The 23,916-nt window shown below is 40.2% G+C and overlaps 1 protein-coding gene across 3 annotated transcripts in view; it reads right to left on the bottom strand.

Moving 5' to 3' along the window:
• Nucleotides 1-23,916, bottom strand: part of LOC126416255 (uncharacterized) — a 137,821-nt gene that overhangs the window by 38,898 nt on the left and 75,007 nt on the right. For 2 of the 3 annotated variants that reach the window (XM_050083882.1, XM_050083881.1), the window contains 3 exons: nucleotides 16,723-16,878; nucleotides 12,279-12,940; nucleotides 2,449-2,680 (listed from right to left, as the gene is read on the bottom strand). In XM_050083882.1, the coding sequence (XP_049939839.1) occupies nucleotides 2,449-2,680; nucleotides 12,279-12,940; nucleotides 16,723-16,878 (1,050 nt within the window). The remainder of the gene's footprint in view (nucleotides 1-2,448; nucleotides 2,681-12,278; nucleotides 12,941-16,722; nucleotides 16,879-23,916) is intronic. The other variant, XM_050083883.1, reaches the window with a different exon arrangement.

Genomic DNA, 23,916 nt, shown 5'->3' on the forward strand with positions numbered 1-23,916 from the left:
TAAACAGGAGCTCAGTGAAGTTATTTTGTCTACTCACATAAAAAAGGTGGAGCAGCACTCACAGTATTGGAATTTGCGTTTTCTGGAAGAATACTACAGCTGCCGCACAGAATGCCTACGAATCAATTTCTGCTCCAGCAGTGTAGAGTAGTGTGCAGAGTGATTAGTTGATTCTGTATATATGCATTACCAGTGTTAGTGTTATTAGTAACTCATATGTGCATTCCATGTACTGTTAAGAAATGTCTAACAAATGAATCTGTTAAGGCATTTTGTGCACAGTAAACAATCCCTGGGCACATCTGCATACTGCATCCCAAGTGAGTCATAAGGTGCACTGTGGAAGCCCCGTATAATTTTCTGAAACACCCTGTAGTTTTTTCTTGTGATGTAATGGGGCAGACAGAGTGGGCAACGCCTGCTTGGCTTTTGAGGGAATGGAGTGCACAGGAACGATCCAGCGACCTATCTTCCCTCACACTTCTGCCCCACATGTTCCCCCTCCTCCCTGTTACACCCCCCCCCCCCCCCCGAACACATTTTACCCCTTAACATGGCTCTACGGCACTTAGATGTGGCACACACAGTTAATATTTGTTTTTAACCACTTTATTTAAAAATAAATATTAACTTTGTACTGTTGGAACAATATTTTTAATAACCCACTATAAAAAAAGATGGTTTTGCTGAATTATAACATCTGGATTGTAGCAAAGGATCGCTTATAACAAAACAAAATTTAGCGTTTAATCTACTACGATGGATCGTTTTGGCAAATATATACTTCTCTCCTATTTCTGTTCACCAACTGGTCTCTTCTTGGTTGCATATGTTGCTTTATCACCACAGCCACGCTAAATAGCCCTGGCACCCTAGAACTCTCCTGAACACAGTTTCTATTTTTTGCCGTTCACTTGTAATATTTTATTTGCTGTTTCTTTATGGCTGCTAATACATCTAATGGGCTTTTTTATCACAAGCCTTTGGAACACTGAGTATACCATTAACACACTAAATGGATGATCTCTCTGTGGGGAAAATAGTGTTATATGAAATCCAGTACAAAAACAGCCTTGTAGACTAAAACAGAAAACGATATCAGGATAAGTGACGAAATCATTAACACAGAAAAACTGAGGGAGAAAATATAAGAAGTCCAGCCAATGATGAGGCCATTAGAGACAAAACATAATTTTTATTTCTAATAGTTGGCGAAGGAAACTGGTCATGTATTTCTGAAAGGAATCATTCAAGTAAATAATCACCATATTGAAATCGGAGAAACCACAGAGAACCTAAAATTTAAAATGGGTATTTGAGCCTCTATTGTCTTAAATGTGTGTCCAGTGTCTTATCCACTGTTGCACCTCAATCAGGAGGAAGGAAAGTAGAAACTAATATCAATATGTGAGAAATATCACAAACTTAAGGAAGGTAGTGAATTATAGATAAAAAGAAAATCAGGTAGAGAAGATATGAGGGTTATGTTCACAAGAGTATGAAAGATATCTTTCCAAGAACTGAAGGAGATGAAGAGCAAGTTGCAAAGGCATAGACAAAAGGAAGGCGTGAACAATTAAAAATAAGACAATCTGAAAATTACAGTTGTTACTAAAGCTCCACAGCTATTAAAACTAAACAATCTTCAATTTTAAAATAATGGAAATTCTGGGACTGATATAATAAATTAAGATGAGGAAAGGTAACCACTCACACAAACACAGTAGGTGATTAGATGTATGAAGTAAGGAAGGGGTGAGGATATAATGGAAAGCATGAACGATGGAGAGAGATGCAGCTCTCAGGAAAAGGGGGTTTAGGTGACAAATTGATACAAAGGATTCCTCTGGATAGCCCATAAACAGGTTGGCGTAGGACAATGAAATTTGGGTAATCATAACAGATCTACAGATTTTTCAGTAACTTTAGCCAGCAAATGACTAACTTTACATGCAAAGGAGAAGATGTCGTTGGCCAGAGGATTAGGAAGAAGTTGTTGGGTTTTGTACCTGGAGAACGCACAAAAGCCACGGGCATGATGGATGTTTGTGTCCTATTAGGCAGAATGCATAGGGATAGTTACGAAATCCAGTAATAATGGGAGAGTAAACATGAAGAGCTGGTGGAGGGTCTTGGATGCTAAAAGGAAGACTGCAGACAATTAGTCTGAGTCGGCGGTCTATAAAGGTAGAGGATTTTTCTGGGGAAGCATTGTAACCAGCCACGGTGGGGTGACCAGGAGGGACACCAGTGAATTTGGGTTTCTGGCATTTAGAGTACATGTAAAAGGTGGGAATGCAAAATAGTGTTAGCGGATGAAGGGAGGTGGATTCAGGGGACAATTTTAGGATGGACCTTTTCATTTTTTACCATGAAAATTGCAGAACAAAACGAAACAATAAAAATCCAGACCACCTATTAAGAACAGGTTTTTATTTAGTTTCTGACCTTGTGTCCTCCTTGCTTGAAGCGAGGGAGTAATGCCTTTAGCACCATAAATTTTCCAGAGCTGGTTACCAAATCATCAGTGACAACCATGCAGCCATTGGAAACTGGCATCCTAACAAGGTAGGGATGATTGGATATCTTGCGTAATTGCATCCCCATGTTGAGAGGTGTCAGTTCTACTGAGTACCCATACCTTTCAGCCAAAGTTCGGGAATTGCCCTCACTATCTGAACTGAAAAAAGCACCTCAAATTCAGAAAAGTAGTAAACTGTTTAGATTATAACATCAGCATGCAACAACCACAACATATGGCATCAAAAAATGACTGATCTAGAAAAGAGAGACTATACTAAGGTCCATTTGATGTGGAACACACTATTACGGTTGCTCCAAGACACTCCCTACTACAATAGTTAAAACATTCTTCTCCAAAGCATTCATACTGATGCAATGTCATTGACGCAGAAAATAAAAACTACAATAATTGTCTACAGTAAAGAACACAGAAAACATCAATGTGACTCATGATCATATTATAGGGAGAAAACCACAATGGAATGGTGTAAAATCCCTGATCTTTAATGTTACATTCCTCTGTGACTTACTTTTTGATTCAGCAGGTAATTTGCTTCTACATTTAATCTTCTGGCACATTCAAATCAAATGTGAAAGCCAGGTTTTTACCTTACTCTCAATAGTGATGGGCACACTAACATCTGTACTCGGTGCTGGACCACAATACGACTGACTCCCTCTGCACTGAACCTGAAGTACTGCAGGCCTGACACATGCACTGGAACCTGGACACTCCATATTTTTCTACAGTGATCATCCGACAAATTTTGCACTTGCCAATGAAGATAACCAGGCACCACTGGCCCTAGCTCAATTCTAGATGTTTTCTTGCCTGCCTTATTCAGACACCATGTGGTGGTGGGCTTTTGCTGCCATCTGTAGTGGAAACTTAAAGAGGCCAAATTGATATGCGGAGAGAGAGGGAGGGAGAGGGAGAGAGAGAGAGAGAGAGAGAGAGAGAGAGAGAGAGAGAGAGAGAGAGAGAGCTGCATACTATGAGTCAACACAGCCTTCCAAGTTGCTTCCATGTATGCAGTACTCAGTTCTATTGCACTCTGTTCAGACTACCTACAAGACATAATTTGTAGGTAGTGGTCATCTGATTGTGTTTTAGATTGCAGGCCTGGCAGCTTCCGTGCTAAATGACCCCTTTTGGTGTAAAGTGATGATGTGCGCAAGGCCTAAGCTTGGGATGCAAACCTTATACAAGCCACATCACCTTGTTCACGTATGGAGACACAGTATGCTCCACCAAACTGTACTGACTATGACAATTCAGGCTTACTTTTACCTCCGTTCCACATTACACAGTGATTTGATAGACAACTAAACAAACAATGCAAGTCATTACGGCCGTGAAAAACATTTTCCAAGCAGTTTATAATTACTGCATCTGTGTGTATACTTCACAAACCACCTTCCAACATGTGTGCAGTGAGGGCTACTTCAAGTACTGCTAACTTTTTCCCCATTTCTAGCTTCAATCGTCAGCGAAGAACAACTGTAAGTAACCCCTGGTATGAGTCCAAATCTGATTTTACGTTTGGTCATTTCACACGAGGTGTGTGTCAGGACATTGACTCTTTTTGGAACATAACACTTCTAGAAATTTAACAGAAAATCTCCATATGATGCACACCACCTCTCTTGTAACATATGCCAGTGCAGTGTAATGATCCTATTGTGCATACTACATGAGCTCTTAATGAAATGCATCATTCTCCCACTTTTCACGCTAGTCCTACCTGGCAAGGCTCACATACTGACGAGTAATTCTCAATAACCTTTTGAATGAAAGTTTGCCAGATACTTCCTTCATGAACACATTACATTTCCTTAAGATTCTTCCAACAAATCTCAGTCTAGCATATCAGGCAGTAACTCAGATATTTAGCAGGTTTTACTGCTTCTAGTGATGGATCTCAAATACCATAATCAAACAATATTGTCTTCCCACGTATTTATAATCAATACCTTAAATTTCCGTATGTCGAGAGTTAACTGTCCGTCACAGCCCATGGTGTTGATTCTCCACAGGACTTCCTGCATATATCTATAATTTTCTCGCACTGGAACTTCTCTATACACTGGAGCATAACGAGTAAATCGTTTCATCGGCTGCCCATGTTATCCAGCAATTCATTTATATATATCGCAATCAGTAACAACACTGTAACAATCCCCTGTTGCACTCTTGAAATCGTTTTTACATCAAGGATTTCACTTGATTAAGACTACACATTTCATTCTACCTGCTAAGAGGTTCCGAGTCCAAGGCTGAACTTGGTCTATGTTCCGTAAAATTGTATCACAGATGACAGCACAGAAGCCTTTTGAAAAGTCAACTAACACAGCATTCATGTGGCCAATATTACCTATTATTATTATTATTATTATTATTACTGATGTCATGGACAAGAAGAGTGTCTAGAGTTTCACAAGACTGCTCTTTGTGGAATTCATGTTGATTCTAATATATGCAATTCTTGTTAAAAAAATATAATACACAATCACTAATGAGTTCCACAATTTTAGAACAGTTTGACACCAAGGATATTGGGGCATAATCATTTAAATCTGTTCAATGACACAAATGTACTAAAAAAAGGTATGTATAAAACAAGATGTATGTATATAACAGAAGCTGTCCGATTACTAACAAGCTGATTAAATGCACAAAACTTCTCAGGAGAATGAATGGCTCACCATGGTAGATATGCATAATATTTTAACAGCAAACACCGATGTCAAAATGGGGACCCACACTGACGTCAAAAGGGGCCAGAGCACTCGGATTTTACTTTTGCAGAAAACACCCACCACCCCTACTCACTGCAGTGATGGACCAAGTGTTCCCATACTAGAGGGGCATCCTGCGGACTTCGCTGAACTTGCTGTCACTTTGGCCAGCACCTTCAGATGACATGTCGTCCTCATTCAACCTTTGTATTATGCTATTCAAATTCTGGTTTTTAACTTTTGCTGTTCCTTAAGCAGATGTAGGGCAGGACCTTATGCTTTAATGAGGTTATACTTCGTGTTTTATTTAATGAATACTTCTGGAGTTTTAATTTCAATGTTATCTTTCACGACAGTCTCAAATGTTGGAGATTTAAGCCATTACAGTTGTTCCGTATGTTTTATTACCAACTAATGTGTTGGGAATACTACGTACTGAGATGGATATACCAATGACAAATTTTATCAGTTCTCTGTTAAAGGAATGGGTATACCAACTATCAAATTCACCAGTCTCTGACCTGTTCTGACACGGCAGTTCTGAGGAGGAGTCAGACAAGCCTGAGGTGGTTACTTTTTTTTTCTTTGCACTGATGCTACATCTGGCCGTACTGCCCACATTATAGAGATTCACACAATTCCACAATTCGCTCACACGCCAAAATTGGATTTCTTTTGGACAGTGTAATGGAAATTCTGAATCTCCACAAGTAGGGAGTTTTAAGCGTATCCCTCTTACACCTCTCCTGTAGTGAGTACGTGATTTGCTGCATGCTTCTGCTTTGTGATCTTTTTTGGGATCAGAGAACGACAAGGTCATGCTGACAAAATAAACTTTAACCCTACATGAATGTTTACATTCATTATCACATGTATAAAAATACATCTCGAGTATTACAGTGTAGCACAATGAAACTCGAAGTACCATATTTACCTGATTATAAGATGATGTTTTTACATTGTTTACTAGAGTATACAGGAGTCCTCTTTCACTTACAGCCGAAGCTTTGGATATTGAAGTCACATGCACATTTATTTTGAAGAATTCAAAATGGCAGGGCTAGGTTGTGTGAACAGCTTTTAATCAGCTTTAGAATATGATGTAACAAGATGGAAAATTAATCCAGAATGAAATGTCTAACAAATGAAATCCTTCATATTAAACTGAGTGTAATTTTTGTGAGGATAACAGCAGCAAGACCCGTCATGGTGATAATAGTATCAACACACATCAGATCATGGGATGAGTGGAAGTTCGAGAATCAGACAGAATTAAGATTGTAATCTTCTGTTTATGTATTACTTGCTGTTGTTACATATGACTCTCATCATAGAAGATATTGCAGTCTGTGTTCCACAGTTGCCCAAGCACGGCACTATGGAAGAGTTGGAGGGGAACAGTGATACAAACTTGGCTGACAATAGAGGAGTGCAGGGAGAGGATAGCAAGCGGATGGCAAATTATGTCGTGTTCCCAACCATAGGGATGCATACCGTGTACTTTGGCTCTTTAGGGACATCTGCCTCGTTTAAAACTGTAGTTTGCCTGAACCCACTTTTAGACTGAATTGAGTCGACTTCGAGATTGGACAAATACTCAACAATAGTATTCATTTCTGCAGGATACAGTAAAAGTCTAAACAGAAGCCACTGGCATACTTTTATGTTTCATGTTACAATGCTCACTGTGATGTATGATGGGAACAAAAGAGGGCGAGTCAGATGACACTGTAAAGTTTTCAGGTCAGTATAGAATCGAAATACAATATGTATTCTGATAAAAACAGCTGTGTTCTCAGGTCCCACAGTAATCTCAGATATTGCAACAAATTTGGAAGAAACAAACAAATATTTCTAGCAATGAAGATGCGAATTTCACAGCTGTGCCATTAGGATGATGACAAAGTTGTGATATCACAGACGGCAGGGTTAGTAAGCGAAAAATGTAGAATAGAAAATGGTCCGCAAATTAACGTAAACCATCAGTTTTTGTAAATTTCTCCTTTTCGCATTTGGCCTGTGTGTGCTTTGCTTTTCAGAAAAGCATTGTTGGCTTCAGCAATAACTTTGCATCAGTTCTTTAATTCTTTACATATTATTTTTATTTTTTAAAAATTATGTTCAAAAATAGTATTTTTTATTGTTGAAACGTGTCCTTTAATGTATGAACGGACATATAAATGAGCTATATACTTTTGGTGATCACCATAAATCAAATCTCGAGTACACTTGTGAACTGGACTTTGACTAAAGTATGCTGAAACCAAGTCTCTTTTAATTTCTGTGTATACACGAAATCGAATTTCACAATGCCTTTAAATGTAGCTACGTGATAAGCACTAAAGCAGAGAACACTACACAGAGTGATATCACTGTCTTCACAACAGTACCTTGACTCTCTTGTCTCCTTTTTCCCATCTACATCACAAACATGGCTGCACTCATCACAGGTTGTTGTCAGATGTTTCTTTGCAGTGGGCAGAATTATGTTGGCCAGTCAGTCACTCTAGGTTGGTGTTTGAAGGCAGACTATCTACTAATTCTGAACCAAGCTCTTCCATCTAAGAATGGAAACTATGTGATGGAGTAACAACAATATTAGGAAAAGATAGATTGCTACTCACCTTAAAGATGACCTGTTGAGCCACAGACAGGGCCAATGAAGAGACTGCTACACATGTAGCTATTGACCAAATCCTACTCCAGATTGCTATTCATGTGACAGTCACACTCCGGTCAAAGCCGCTGATGCTGGCGGCTGAGTGTGCCTGTCTGTGTGAATGTGTGCGTTTTCTTTGCTGAGAAAGGCTTTGGCCGATAGCTACATGTGTAATAGTCTTTTCGTTGTGCCTGTCTGGAACTCGACAGGTTGTATTTATGGTGAGTAGCCATCTATCCTACTCTTAATGTTGTTGGAACTCCTCTAGTTGGCATTTGGTAATAATGTTCTTGGTAATAGCAATACAGATCTCCAGAGAATTTTTCTTACCCCCTTGTTTTTTGAGCATGACATATGCATTCCATAAGAAAGTTTGATGAGGTGGAAAAAGATTTTCTTGTAATGCTTTTTTCCTCTTCTGCAAGGCTCAGAGTTTTAGTCGAGTGCTGATCTACCTCCTTCTACTATATCCATTGTGTCACTGTATGCTTCAACAGTTACTGTCTTCAACACTTCACCTCTTGTTTTTTTACAACTTTAGTTTCAGCTTTTTAAATTGTTATCACAACAAACATTTATTTTCTCCTTCCACTGAACTGTTTTCACTTTCCACTACCTGAAAAGCGTCCATTCCTCCCTTCTTTAGTTTTTTATGATGAAATGATCGAGGCTTGCCTCTTCTAGATAGTCAAACAGTTCCATACATTTCAATTTTCTGAGCAATAATTAAGTCATCGAATTAAAGAGCTTACTGACGTTGTAGACAGCAAGGCAATAACCATTATTCAGAAGCTGTTTTATCAATGTCATTGCAATCTGAGTTGACTGTGGCATATCATTAGGTATATTATCAAATTTGATTCCTTTTTCCCATGTATGTAATGAGACTGCACATACCCACTTTGGAACTAGCATAATATTAACACCTTTATACCAAACTTTACCCTTTGTGCTGCTAAGCACTGTATCCATCTAAGTTTCCCTTCATACAATGTCAATCCTCAGATCATTATATCTCTATGTGGCAGGCACATACTTTTGACCTCTTTGTTGAGGTGTACTTGCCAAATTTTACTTAGGCTGTGGATGGTTCATGGGATTGTACATGGAAGTGGGGAGGGACACACACACACACACACACACACACACACACACACACACACACACACCCCTCATCACCTGTCGAAATACCTGTGCAGCAAAGCTTCAATTGCTTTACCCACTACATTTGGTAGTTGTACTGCTTCAAAGATTGTGATGAAGCACAACAGCTATAAAAATTTGCATTTCATCGCTGGTAGAGTCTTTCTAATAAGAAGTATGACGCGCTTTAGCATACTTATTTGCTTCTGTGATAACAAGGATTATCGAGTCATCGTGAGACCTGATCCATGTAACACACGGCGTTACCTACACAGTTGTTAACTAGACGAATTGCAAGGGTTACTGTGAATGGAATTCTTGGAGGAGCTTGCTTGAGTACAGTAGGTGCTTTTCTCTCTCACCATTGGTGAGCACTAATCAAACAGTCGTTTGATGAACTGTTGTCACTTTCATCAGTCTCCAATGAAGTAACATCACATTCTTTTTTATTTTCCGAGCCGCTAAGTTCAACACCAAACTCAGGATCATTATAGCCATCCATTTGTGGAAGTACTGCCTAACCAGCAACACAGTTAAGAGGCTCAAAGCATGCGTTTTGTTGTCAGCTATCTAGAGCTGCACACAATAACGGATACATTTAGTGGCAACCATCTAATTCAAAACATGGCACCCAGGCTACAAGTGCATGGCACCCAGGCAGTTCAGGACTATGTTCTCTAGTGGCTGAACACAACTATCAGCACTGGAATGGGTATTGGCCAGGTTTTACATTCACTAAGTTTGTCCTTTTAGTATTCAAGTATGCACGGGATTTTGAAAAATGAGGTAACTCGCAATTTACGTTAGGGGTTAAACTACTGGCGCTATTTGAGTACAAGACAAGCTTTATTCAAATGCTGTACAATAGTCTTTTTCTCACAAACCATAAAAAAATAAGAGGATTTTGATCAACTGAAGGTGTGGACTCAACTTTTTAAGACTATCATGAAAGAATATAGGGACCCTTGCTAACCATTCAAGCTGGTAGTTTGTGTGCAGGTACCTAGCCCACTGGTGTTAGTTTATACAGCCACCTGCTACAGGAATGCTGAGTTTTATTTACACTGCTCTATTGCAGGAACTACCTGCAAAATATTAATGAAATTATCAGTAACAGCATCAACAGAGCCTTGCTACAGCTAAAACATATATGATCACTGAACATGAACTATCAGTGCGGTATACACTGAAGTAATCTTTGAGACAGAGTCCTACATTAGAGGCATTTCTCTCAAGTTTCCAGCAGTTGTTTGAGCCACAGCCTAAAATTTGTATGTGCATTTTCTTTTGCCTGTTAAATGACTTGATAAATGATAATAGCAGTGTGCACATAAACATTTGGTAACATTCTAAATATTTTCAATTACCACTTCACACTTTTAGTTCTTATATTATTGTTGTTGTTGTTGTGGTCTTCAGTCCACAGACTGGTCTGATGCAGCGCTCCATGCTACTCTATCCGTTGCAATCTTCTTCATCTCCCAGTACCTACTGCAACGTACATCCTTCTGAATCTGCTTAGTGTATTCATTTCTTGGTCTCCCTTTATGAATTTTACCCTCCATGCTGCCCTCCAATACTAAATTGGTGATCCCTTGATGCCTCTGAACACGTCCTACCAATCAATCCTTTCTTCTAGTCAATGTGTGCCACAAATTTCTCTTCTCCCTAATTCTATTCAATACCTCCTCATTAGATATGTGATCTACCCATCTAATGTTCAGCATTCTTCTGTAGCACCACATTTCGAAAGCTTCTATTCTCTTCTTGTCCAAACTATTTATCATCCACGGTTCACTTCCATACATGGCCTCCTGCATTACCCCTATTTGATTTTGTATTTATAACGCTGTATTCACCTGACCAGAAGTCTTGTTCCTCCTGCCACCAAACTTCACTAATTCCCACTATATCTAACTTTCAGTTTTTAAATTTTCTAACCTACCTGCTCGATTAAGGGATCTGACATTCCACGCTCCGATCTGTAGAACGCCAGTTTTCTTTCTCCTGATAACGGTGTCCTCCTGAGTAGTCCCCGTCCGGAGATCTGAATGGGGGACTATTTTACCTCCGGAATATTTTACCCATGAGGACACCATCATCATTTAACCATACAGTAAAGCTGCATGCCCTCGGGAAAAATTACTGCTGTAGTTTCCCTTTGCTTTCAGCCGTTCGCAGTACCAGCACAGAAAGGCCGTTTTTGTTAGTGTTACAAGGCCAGATCAGTCAATCATCCAGACTGTTGCCCCTGCAACTACTGAAAAGACTGCTGCCCCTCTTCAGGAACCACACATTTGTCTTGCCTCTCAACAGATACCCCTCTGTTGTGGTTGCACCTACAGTAAGGCTATCTGTTTTGCTGAGGCACGCAAGCCTCCCCACCAACGTCAAGGTCCATGGTTCATGGGTTCTTATATTAGGACAGTTTATAGTTCTGAATTTATTTTTCAATTGTTCCACTTCCTGACAAATATCTTAACAGTGTGTCATAACAGAAATCCTTAAACTTAGCTGACACAGTAGTGTTGCACTTTGTCACTAGATGGCAGAACATGGCGAGTATGTGATTGGGTCACCATCAGTGCAGATGCTCATGGCCTGCGATTATTAACTTGGGTTCCTGACTTTAGGTGTTAGCTGCACCTGAGGGTACAACTAGGGAAAGGGATTGAATCCTGCCCTCCACCTGCTTCAAAAACAGTCAATGTTATGGCTAGAAATCTAAATAAAAACACCCAGTGTGAATAACTGTTTCTTCAGAAGTATTAAGAGGAAATTTGTGTGAGCATCTCACGCTTAAATTTTTGTGCATTGTACATTAAAAGATTCCACTGTAAAATCTTGCCTTCAGTTTCTAGTTGCAAACATAATTCAATGGATAATTAATAACATGCATTTTCAAAAACTAAATATCTATGCATATCACACATTAAATTGCCATAATTTAAACACACACAACATACATACATAGTTTTACACAAAAATCAGAAGAAAATACTATTACGTTCAATTATACTCTCAGTTACACACATTTTTTCTGCAAGCAACTACTAAATAAAGTAAAATTGTGCTTAAAAGGTATGCTGCTACATTTGTCAACTATTCTGATTTCAACAACACATGCTCTCATGCACTGAGGGCAATTTCACTGTACTACTGAGTGCTGCAAAGGTGACCTAAGTACCTACACACACGCACACTCACCACATACCTGATTTTAGTTACATTAGTAGGAACATTACATAATGGAGCAGCAACAGAATTCAGAGGCTGTTTCACTGAAACTACGTATCCATCACAGCTGTCACTACATGCTGTCAGACCTTCCTCTACGAGATCTTCAGGTACAGGGTGCTGGGACATTTGTGATAATATACTATTTACAACATTGTCTGGATAACCTCTGAATTTATCATCAGCTTGATTATCATGTGTGTCTGTGGATTCTAAAATAGAACGGTAAAACAAGAGTTCGCGCATAAATATATTCTCCAAAGGCAAGTCTTCAAAGGACTGATCAGCAGGAAGAGGGATGGCTGACATCCTCCTGATTATGTCGACATACCACAGTTCTGGATAGCCTTTATATGGGTTCTCCTCATAGTCTTCTTTACGTTTCTTGCTTTGGGCCTCTGTTAATGCCGAATATCGGAGGAGCTCACGATGCAGCAGCACTTCACACGTTGAATTACGGCACTCATTAATCAACTTGTCCTCCATAGTTTTTGAAAGCACTCTTGGTTTCTCTGATATGCCTGGATCAGAATCATCATCTGAATTACTAGTATCTGAGTCATAAAATGGACGCTTGTTCAATGTGCACCTCCGCTTCTTTCGTGGGCCATACAAATCTTCTTCTTCCTCCTCTTCTTTCTGTAATAAATCAAGCAATACATGTACAAGTATTTGAAAAGAAAATCAGGGCTACATCTAAGACAGCATACACTGTACAGCAGACTATGTTAAATGTTTATCGCACTATTGCAGTTGATCTTAAACACACATATAGGGTAATTGTTCTGTCAGTGTGAGCAAAGAATACACCAACTAAGGAAAGATTCGACAACACACATGCTTTGGTTCAAAGGTAGTTTTTATTTCTCTATTGACACTTCCTGGTTAAACAAATTTAGAGCTGAATGCCAACTCCACAGAGAGGTAAGAATGGAGGCGAAGCAAATATGACTGAGATGTCTTCTTCACATTGTATCCACAAATCCTTTTCAGTCCATCAAAAAATTGAGAGTTCCAGAGTTGGTTTTAAGTGTAGCACCCAAAACCAAATGCAGAGAGAAAGAATATGACTGAAGTCTGTTCCCAGAAGCTACATATTCATTTGTGTTTTATGGCCTAATTTAAGTGACACCACCACTTGTCAAATAATTCAATTAACTTTTCAACTAGATGTATTCATTTTTGTGTATACTGAATACAGTGGAGCTCTTGGATAACACATTAATTATAAATCGGCCTAATTTCTCATTGAAACTTAGCCATATACGCAAACTTCACACATATGTAAGAAACTTGTCACAATCTTTGGTATGATGGCAATTGTGAATTGTGTAGTATGATGACCAGATTTCTGTGACAAAAGATGAAGCACAATTTGAAGCTTACATCGAGCAACTGAAAGTTAATGTTGGAATATCAACAACATTATGAAAAAGACAAGACTGCTACTTACCAAAAATATGACACATTGAGTTTCAAACAGGCATAATGAAAAGATTGTTATGTACTGAGCTTCCGGCGAAAACTTCCTTCAGAAAAGAAAAAGACACACACATTCACATAAGCAAGCCAGAATTCTGATGGGAGCAGCCGGAGATAACACTTGTGTGTTTGAGGTGCACTTGGGTGTGTATCTTTCTTTCCTGAAGATGTCCAAAGTTTACAGTTTTGCATTTTCCATTGATACCTGCACGAATATCAAGTTGTGAGCAATCTACATAACTACTTTATGATGTGTAAGCATGGTAAGAGAAAAAGGTAACTATTCAACATGTTTAGACAATATAGTGCAGCATTGAGTCGTCTGAACACAAACCATGCTTTTGAATGCCAAAGTTGAGTGTGCCAAGTTCAAAGTGCTGCTGAGCGCTCAGAAATGAAGCGACTTGTGCATGCAGTATGCATGCCTCAACATGGTATACATGATCACAGCTCTCTCCAGTGGCAGTTGCCTACTGTATCTGGCTCGCACATCACACTGTTTACGAAATGGACAGGCATCATATTGCTATTTTGGCTCTATTAAAAAACACATTTCCTCCTTTATCCATATGCTGGCCATGTTGTTCTGTCTGTAGTATACAAAAATAAAAAATTCAATATCCATGAATACATTACAAGCCAAAAACAAAAGTATCATGTCCAGTCAATAAGGACATTGGCTTGTGAGCGTTCCACTAAAAGCAGGATCTTTACATGTGAAAAACAAACCCTGAAACAAGGAAGTGCAAAATATCTTACTGAAAGTAGTGCAAGCTGTCTGGTAGATAAAGCCAACCGAACAAACTCACTCCTCAGAAAGACCGCACTTATATTTACATAACATCAAATATTATAGAATATAGTTCTATTAAAGTAATAAGGAAGTATCAGACCCCAATACAAAATGCGAGGAATAAGAAAAGAAATATTTGGGTCCATTGCGCAACGAACCAGCAATGCATTACCTGTTATCTTACAGTTCTGCACCTCTACTCATTATAATACGCCAATCATGAATGCACCTTATATCTCCAGAAAACTTACTTCTAGATATGTTATTAACTGACATTTAATTGTAACAGTGCATTTCTGATGGAATTTCAAAGTGCTGTTGCCTTGAAATGGCATGCTTTTATATTTTGCAAGTTACAAAAATTCTTTACCCATCAATATGATGTTTCCTTTCATTTTATTACAACAAATCAAACACTTAACAACAGGTTTTTAACAGATCCTCACTTTGTTAGTGCTTAGAAATGGTAGAAGCATATGGGCTTCAACTGAAAGTGCATATGGCATCTCGTAACTGTACTGAAGGAAGACGACATACTCATATGCATCGTTCTCCCATCTCATTGGCCTACATTCAAATGCACATTCAGAATATCTGACAGGCTAGATATTGCTCTGCACATTTGGACAGACTACCCCATGCACGGTCCGGGTGAAGATGGCTTAAGGACATGAAAACTCAATGTGTGTAAGAGAGGCACCATTAGAGAACAGCTGGACCCAGCCACCAATACCCTCCTTTTTTAATACTAAGAACACAATAGCCACCAGGAATCCAATTTCACAATACTGTAAACAGAAATATCACTAACTACATGGAAGGGTTCCACATTTCATCCTGTACAAAATCAGTCCCCCTACAACAACGTAAAAATTTGCCTGATATGACCTTGCTAGCAAGAAAAATTCAGGATGAAGGAATGTCTATAGTGTGAAGACACCTTGACTTTGTGTGTGTGTGTGTGTGTGTGTGAGAGAGAGAGAGAGAGAGAGAGAGAGAGAGAGAGAGAGAGAGAGAGAGAGAGAGAGAGAGAACCAGTGCCCTGCTCTACATGGATGAGAAAAAATAAATAAAATAAAAAAAATTGGCCTTTGTCTTGTTTAGAAACTGTCTCAATATCTGTCTCATGCCGAAAAAGCTAAATTAGGGAACTGGATAGGAATCTGAAGCACCTTCCCCAGCATAAGAGCCTGCTGCCTTAACAATAACACAGTCTTTTTCAGTGTATAGGAAAATTGCTGTTTCACATCTATTTTAATTTCCAGGACGGTTTGCATTAGTTTTCAAAATGATGTTTACCTTAACTCCCTGTATCATTTTTTATACTGATCTCTCATTACTTTCTCTATCAATATACTTCCAACAGTTGTTTAATGTTAATTACAATTAAGTCTTCTGACACCAAAATACAGCTATTCTTTCCCTGATGAAATGTTGTAAGTGGCTCCTAAAGACCTATGTTAATTGGTAACCGAAACATGAACGTTGTAAAATTCTGGTGCCAATAACATAAACTTTGGCTCTATTACTGACAGCGCTATATTATGACAGTAATGCTTCTTTGATCTACTGGTAACATTTCAAATAAAATGATTAATTCCATGTTCATAGACATGCTCAAAGTAACAATATACAAAACAGGTTAGAATAAAAACACTTTCACTGTACATCAGCCAGTTTATTGCTAATTGAGCTCAACAGGTTTTACTTTCTGGAGACCAAGATTTGGAAGTGCAACACTAGCAATATTACAACAGAATGATCTGCCATAACAGTGTGAAGTGTGACAGACAAATTGCAGTTTTTTTTTTTGCTATAATTTTTTCAGAGAATGATGGATTTACTACGAAGAAACTGATGTTAATTCATAAAACACACACACACGCACACACACACACACACACACACACACACACACACACACACACACACAAGGTTCATTTCTCTCAGTTAATTTTATGAGTGATTATGATCTGCTATTTACTGTCCCAGTATTTTCTTTATTTTGTTGTTGTTGTATTTGTGATAGTCTGATGAAGTGCAATCTTCTTGGGCCTGAAAGTTTCAAAGGCTTTATGCTAAAGAGTAATAAAAGTATAAAACTGTACTGGGATAACACTGTACTTAGAGGTTAACAGAAAAATACCTTATTAAATTTCTTGATGATGGAACCATCTAACGTAGACTGGTACAAGTCTAACTGGGTTCTTGTAAGTGGCACATATATCACCATTTCCTTCTTTGGTGGCAGACCAAGCATGTTTCCAGATTTGACCCTTCGTAATATAAACGGTAGCAGTAACTGAAAAGGATTAAAATCACAATTCTTGTTACATACACTATACATGAAATATGTCACTCCAATTAGGGGAAAAAACATAATAGTATTAACTGACAAAAATATCCCACACATTTGCCCTGCAAATCTTTTAAGGCACTGGATATGTATTAACAAAGAAATGTGGAAGAAAAACAATTATGTTATGAAAACAGACTTGCACTTATCCAGTACATCTTTGTATTTGGGTTGCTACATTTAATTAACTCATTACTACAAAACTTCATCCAGGTAGCACATCTTTCTACTCAGTTTAAGCAAGGTCAATTTAACAACAGCCTTTATTACATTCAAAAATACAAACTAACTGCACTAGATCATTATGTAAGAAAGGAGTGAGAAGCATCATCACAAATCCCTTCCTTCATTTCCGGTGTACTTTATCCATTCAGTGCCAGGCCGGGACTGGTATGGCTCTTCTAAAACTATGAGGAGGACCAACCACACCCGTACATAGGTTATTATTAAGGTGGGGTTGCCACTACAAAACACATTTTAATGTTAACCCACGCTCCGCCCCCCCGCCCTACCCATCTTGGGAGGGAGAATCGGGAATCCATGTACCCCATCAGTCTACATCTGGTAGAAGTGCATACTCAAATAAGACAACATTTTGTAAAATGTTTGCACATTGTGTATCTGAGGCAGAACATGAGAACCAGCTCTGTATTTACCTAGATGGATGTGGAAAACTGCCAGAAAAACACATCCCAGGCCGGCCGGAACTCTCGACACCGCAGTTAATCTACAATGCACATTCAATCTGGGGCTGACACACCAGAAGGCACTGTAACACACTCAGATACTGTAGTGGGTCTATAAAGTACAACCTTTATTATCTGACTTCGATTAGACCAACACCCATTGCACTCCATGCCAAACAGCCTGCCAGCGTTATTGATCGAGCTTACTCCCGTCGCGAAAGGTGATCATCTGAGTCACACTCCCTATGCAAGCTCCGTTTACAGACTACTGTACTGCTGGACTGTTCACTTTACTGTACTCTCTAAGTTGTTGTTTTTCAGTGCACTTAAATTTATTAGCATGTTTCTTGTAATTTTAAAGCTGCAGTGTAGTCTGATACAGTTCATTAAGTCGTGATGAGGAAGTGTAAGGGATTCTGACTAAAAGATGGCTAGGATCAGAAAAGGAAATATGTCGTGCGCACAACTAAATATAAGCTACGTGTTCAGCAAAGACATGACAAAAGTGAGTTAGTTACTAAATTAGCCTCAGAAACAGGTGTTGAATTAACCTCAGAAACAAGTGTTGGAGTGACAACCATTAAAGACTGAAAAAAGAACCAAAAAGATATTTAAGTTTTTCTACTATCCGCAGATGGTGAAAAGGCTTTAAAAACTAGAAAAACATTGAAAAAAGTAAAATTTGAGCTCTTTGATGACACTGAGTGGGCTTAGTTTTGTCAGGAAAGATTTAAGATGAACCCACTTTTGGGACCTATCATAAATGAAAAAGCTTTTCAGTTGCATCAAAAACTAGGAGACAATGAAGACAAATTCCAAGTGATGGTTGGCTTCACCGGTGGAAAAATAGCCACGCCATTAGGAAGGTTGCTACTTCAGGTGAAAAACTTCCTGTAGATGACGCAGGTAGGGAGTTTGTTGAAAATTTGAAAAAATAATCTCGGAAAATAAACTGGTAGCTGATCAATTATACAACACTGACGAGACAGGCAAAACTGTTATGACCATAACTTGCCACCATCGAGTGTTTTTTTTTTTTTTTTTTTTTTTTTTTTTTTTTTTTTTTTTTTTTTTTTTTTTTTTTTAATATGCATTTATTCCAGCTGTTACAAATGTACAAATGTAATGGTCACAGGCTTGGATACAGCCACCAAGTGCTGGCCTGCATGAACAGAACTGTTTCCAATGCGCGTGGTTTTGACACGGAATTTGTCTTTATCGGCTCACAGTGGAGTCTTGGCAAGTCTGTATTTCTTCATGGTAGGATGTCAGAAATAGTTATTATAAATCTCTTTATAGAAATAAAGTGCTGACTGTTAACAACTCACAGTTCGTGTATTTCTGTACCTCATGGACCCAATGACCGCAATAATCCTGACAAAAACCAAGGGTGGGCCACAGCCGAGGATACAAACCTCATAATAGCGTTATAGAAGTGGTGCCTGCACGGCGATTAATTGTGGAAATCCTAGTCCTGAGGAGGTGCAGCAATGTCTGAACTTCCAAGAATTTCCGAGTTCCTGGCATATCTCCAGGGTGAATCAGCAGCAGCAATGTGGATGTCACCGACAACACAGCATCCTCCACTGCTGGAATTCAGGTTAGTCTATCCAAATTTGACTACAATATGAAAGGCAGTGATGGATTTGTAAAATTTTTGCTGTAATAGAGTGATTTTGCTGGCGAACATAAATCAGTATGGTAGAATCTAACATAAGTGACACGGCCAATCTCCAAACCGTTATAAACGATTTGTGTAAAGGGATTCTGTGGTTAAAAACACACAGAAATGAGTGCAGCCTTTCCCAGATTTGTCAAATGATAAACCTTGCAGTGCTGGCCCTATAAACAATTTCTCATTATTACCATCAGAACCAGTGTTTAGCGGTATACCCGAGGAAGATGTAAAAGTTGTTGTTGTTGTTGTTGTTGTTATTGTGGTCTTCAGTCCAGAGACTGGTTTGATGGAGCTCTCCATGCTACTCTATCCCTGCAGGCCTCTTTATCTCCATGCAACCTACATCCTTCTGAATCTGCTTAGTGTATTAATTCCTTGGTCTCCCTCTATGATTTTTACCCTCCAAACACCCCTCAAATACTAAACTGGTGATCCCTTGATGCCTCAGAATGTGTTCTACCATCCAATACCTTCTTCTAGTAAAGTTGTGCCGCAAATTCCTCTTCTCCCCAATTCCATTCAGTACCTCCTCATTAGTTACATGATCTACCCATCTAATCTTCAGCATTCTTCTGTAGCACCACATTTCGAAAGCTTCTATTCTCTTCTTGTCTAAGCTAGTTATCGTCTATATTTCACTTCCATACATGGCTACACTCCATTCAAATATTTTCAGAAAATACTTCCTGACATTTAAATCTATACTCGCTGTTATATTTCTCTTCTTCAGAAACTCTTTGCCATAGCCAATCTACATTTTATATCCTCCCTACGTTGTTTGTCAGTCATCAGTTATTTTGCTCCCCAAATAATAAAACTCATTTACTACTTTAAGTGTCTCAATTCCTAATCTAATTCCCTCAGCATCACCTGATTTAATTCGACTACATTCCATTATCCTCATTTTGCTTTTGTTGATGTTCATCTTATATCCTTCTTTCAAGGCAATGTCCATTCCGTTCAGCTGCTCTTCCAGATCCTTTGCTGGCTCTGACAGAATTACAATGTCGGCAACAAACCTCAAAGTTTTTATTTCTTCTGCATGGATTTTAATTCCAACCCCAAATTTTTCCTTTTGTTTCCTTTACTGCTTGCTCAATATACAGATTGAATGACAACAGAGAGAGGCTACGACCCTGTCTCACACCCTTAACCACTGCTTCCCTTTGATGCCCCTTGACTCATAACTGATACCTGGTTTCTGTAAAAATGTAAACAGCCTTTTCTCCCTGTATTTTACCCCTGCCACATTTAGAATTAGAGAGAGTATTCCAGCCAACATTGTTGAAAGCTTTCTCTAAGTCTACAAATGCTACAAACAAAGATTTGCCTTTCCTTAGCTTATCTTCTCTTCTAAGATAAGTCGTACGATCAGTACTCCCTTGCGTGTTCCAACATTTCTTTGGAATCGAAACTTATCTCTGAGGTCAGCTTCTACCAGTTTTTCCATTTGTCTGTAAAGAATTCATGTTAGTATTTTTCAACTGTGACTTATTAAACCAATAGTTCGTTAATTTTCACACCTGTCAGCACCTGCTTTCTTTGGGACTGGAATTGTCATACTCTTGAAGTCTGAGGGTATTTCGCCTGTTTCATACATGTTCCTCAGCAGATGGAAGGCTATCAGTAGTTCTAATGGAATGTTGTCTACTCCTGAGGCCTTGTTTCGACTTAGATTGGTTGGTTGGAACGGAGAAGGGACCAAACTACGCGGTCATCAGTCCCTCCGACCTCTGAATAACTAAAACCGATAAAACTTCACACTATAAGAGGGAACTAGAATGGCCATAAAATTACAAACGATTGACAGAGAAGGAAGGAAAAAGACAGAAGAAGAGAGGAGGGAAAGAAAGCGACGAATAACAGAAGCGCGATGGAAGAAGCACAGGTAGACAAGATAAAACAGACCCCATAAGGAAAGGAGTGGGAAGGCAGAGGGCGGGGTTGAACCACCAAGCCTAGTCAAAGCCAGTCCAGTCGGGGCAAAGGGGGGAGCAAGACAGCCCGCCATCCCCTCCACCCAATAATAAGGTTGAAGGTTCCACCCTTAAATAAAGTGATAACACCCCCCCCCCCCCCCCCACCCAAAAAAAACACGGAAAAACTGTAAAACGAGATCAGCCGCTGAGGCATTGTAAGCTAACACCAGTGGTAGCGAGTCAGGAAAGCTAAAAGTCCATCACAGTAAGTTGGGACAGTCCAGTAAGAGGTGAACCACAGTCAACATTGATCCACAATGAAAGAAAGAGGGGTCCTCACAATGGAGGAGATAACCATGAGTCGGACACATATGGCCGATGCGGAGCCGGCAAAGGACGACAGAGGCATTACGAGAGGTCCATATGGAGGACCGCCACATAGCTGTAGAATCCTTTATCGCCCTGAGCTTGTTCGGCGAAGAAAGAGCGTGCCATTCTGCATTCCAAAGTCCCATACCTGACGACGTAATACGGAGCGAAGATCTATTTCCGGAATGCCAATAACAAGAGATGGGGTGTTAGTAGCCAATTTAGCCAGTTGATCAGCAAGTTCATTGCCAGGGATCCCAACATGGCCTGGGGTCCAAATGAAAACCTCTGAGCATCCACGTTGATCAAGGAGAGAAAGGGAGTACTGGATAGCTATGACCAACGGGTGGCAAGGGAAGCACTGGCCGATCGTTTGCAAACTGCTCAAGGAGTCACTACAGATAGTGAAGGACAGTCCTGAGCAGAAGAGGACATGGTCCAGTGCGCGCAAGATGGCTACCAATTCTGCACTACAGGCATCTGACAAGGAACAGAGTTCCGTGTGTCTATAGGTGTAAGCATAACCAGTGTGACCAGCAACCATGGAGTCATAGGTATAAATCACTTATGAACCATGGAATGAACTGAGGAGACAGTAGAATTGGTGGTGAAGGGCCTCCGGAGGGACAGAATTCTTTAAACTGATGGAGAGATCAAGACAGAGCTGTGGCCGAGAACGCACCACAGAGGGGTACGTGCATGAGTGGAGAAAAGAGGAGGTAAAGGGAAGTGCTGGAGCTCAGTAAGGAGCGACTGAATGCGGGCAGCCATGGTAAGCGCACATCGTGACCACCATTGCAAGAGGTTGATCTCCGTGCCTGGAGAAAGGAGACCATAATTAGGGTGCTTTTGGGTACAGGGAATGCGGAGTGTGTAAGATATCAGCTGTTGTTGGCGCATAACTCGCAGCGGTGGAATCCCTGCCTCTGCAAGAAGGCTAGTCATGAGGCTAGTCCAGAAGTCACCAGTCGCAAGTAGTACCCCACAATGGTGAATGAGGTTTAGTATCTGCAATGTCGAAGGTGACGCAGAACCATAGACAGAACTCCTGTAGTCTAAACGAGACTGGACCAGCGCTTTGTACAATCACAGTAGAATAGAGGAGTCTGCACCCCAGATGGTACTGCACAGACATCTAAGAACATTGAGACATAACCAGCACGTCCTCTTCAGCTGACGAAGAGGAGGGAGCCATGTCAACCGGGCATCGAAGACCAGACCCCAGAAGCGATGGGTGTCTATCACCTTGAGGGATTTGCCATCGAGGAACAGGTCCGGATGGGGATGGACTCTACGATGACGGCAGAAACGCATGACACATGACTTGGTCATCGAAAACAGAAAACCATGGGAGAGAGCCCAAGATTGCGACCGCTAGATTGCCACCAGCAGACGGTGTTCTGCAGCGCCCACGACAAAGGAAGCGACGTAGATACAAAAATCGTCAGCATACAAAGAGGGGCACACTGTCGGCCAAGCAGCTGCCACCACTACATTAATGGCTACGGGAATGAGAGGGGCACTCCGCATGGAACCCTGTGGAACCTCATTTTCTTGCCGATGGGAAGTGCTGTAGGATAAACCAACTTGGACCCGGAAAGAGCGACAAGAAAGACAGTTACGGATAAAAACATGCAGAGCGACACGAAGGCCCCATTCGTGAAGGGTGGTGAGGATGTGGTGGCGCCAGGTGGTGTCATAGGCTTTATGCAGGTCAAAGAAGACTGCAAAGAGGCGTTGCCGATGGGCAAAAGCCGGCCGGATAGACTCCAGGTGGACCAAGTTACCCACCGTAGAGCGGCCACAGCGAAAACTACCTTGAGTCAATGACAAAAGGGCGCTGGATTCAAGGCTCCAAAACAGCTGCTGACTCACCAGGCATTCAAAGAGCTTGCAGAGAGTATTGGTAAGGCTAATTGGACAGTCGATATCCAACTGAAGAGGTGGGTTCCCAGACTTCAACACCGGCGTAACAATGCTTTCCTGCCACTGGGTAGGAAATATCCCCTCACTCCACAGACGGTTGTAAAGGGTCAGTATACGACGGTGGCCAGCCAAAGATAAGTGTTGGAGCATTTGGTTATGTATCCGATCCGGTCCAGGAGCCGTGTTGGGACAAAGGGCGAGGGCACTGGCGAATTCCCACTCGCTAAATGGGACATTACAAAGCTCCAAGCAGTGAGAAATGAAAGACAGCGCCAGTCGTACCGAGTGCTATTTCAGGAGGAGGAATGTGGGTGGGTACTCAGTCGATGCAGATGCTTGGGCAAAGTGTTGAGCGAAATGCTCTGTGACAAAGTCCGGATGGGTAAGGACAACATCACGCACATAA

This window comes from Schistocerca serialis, chromosome 8 (assembly GCF_023864345.2).
Source record: "Schistocerca serialis cubense isolate TAMUIC-IGC-003099 chromosome 8, iqSchSeri2.2, whole genome shotgun sequence".
NCBI lineage: Eukaryota > Metazoa > Arthropoda > Insecta > Orthoptera > Acrididae > Schistocerca > Schistocerca serialis.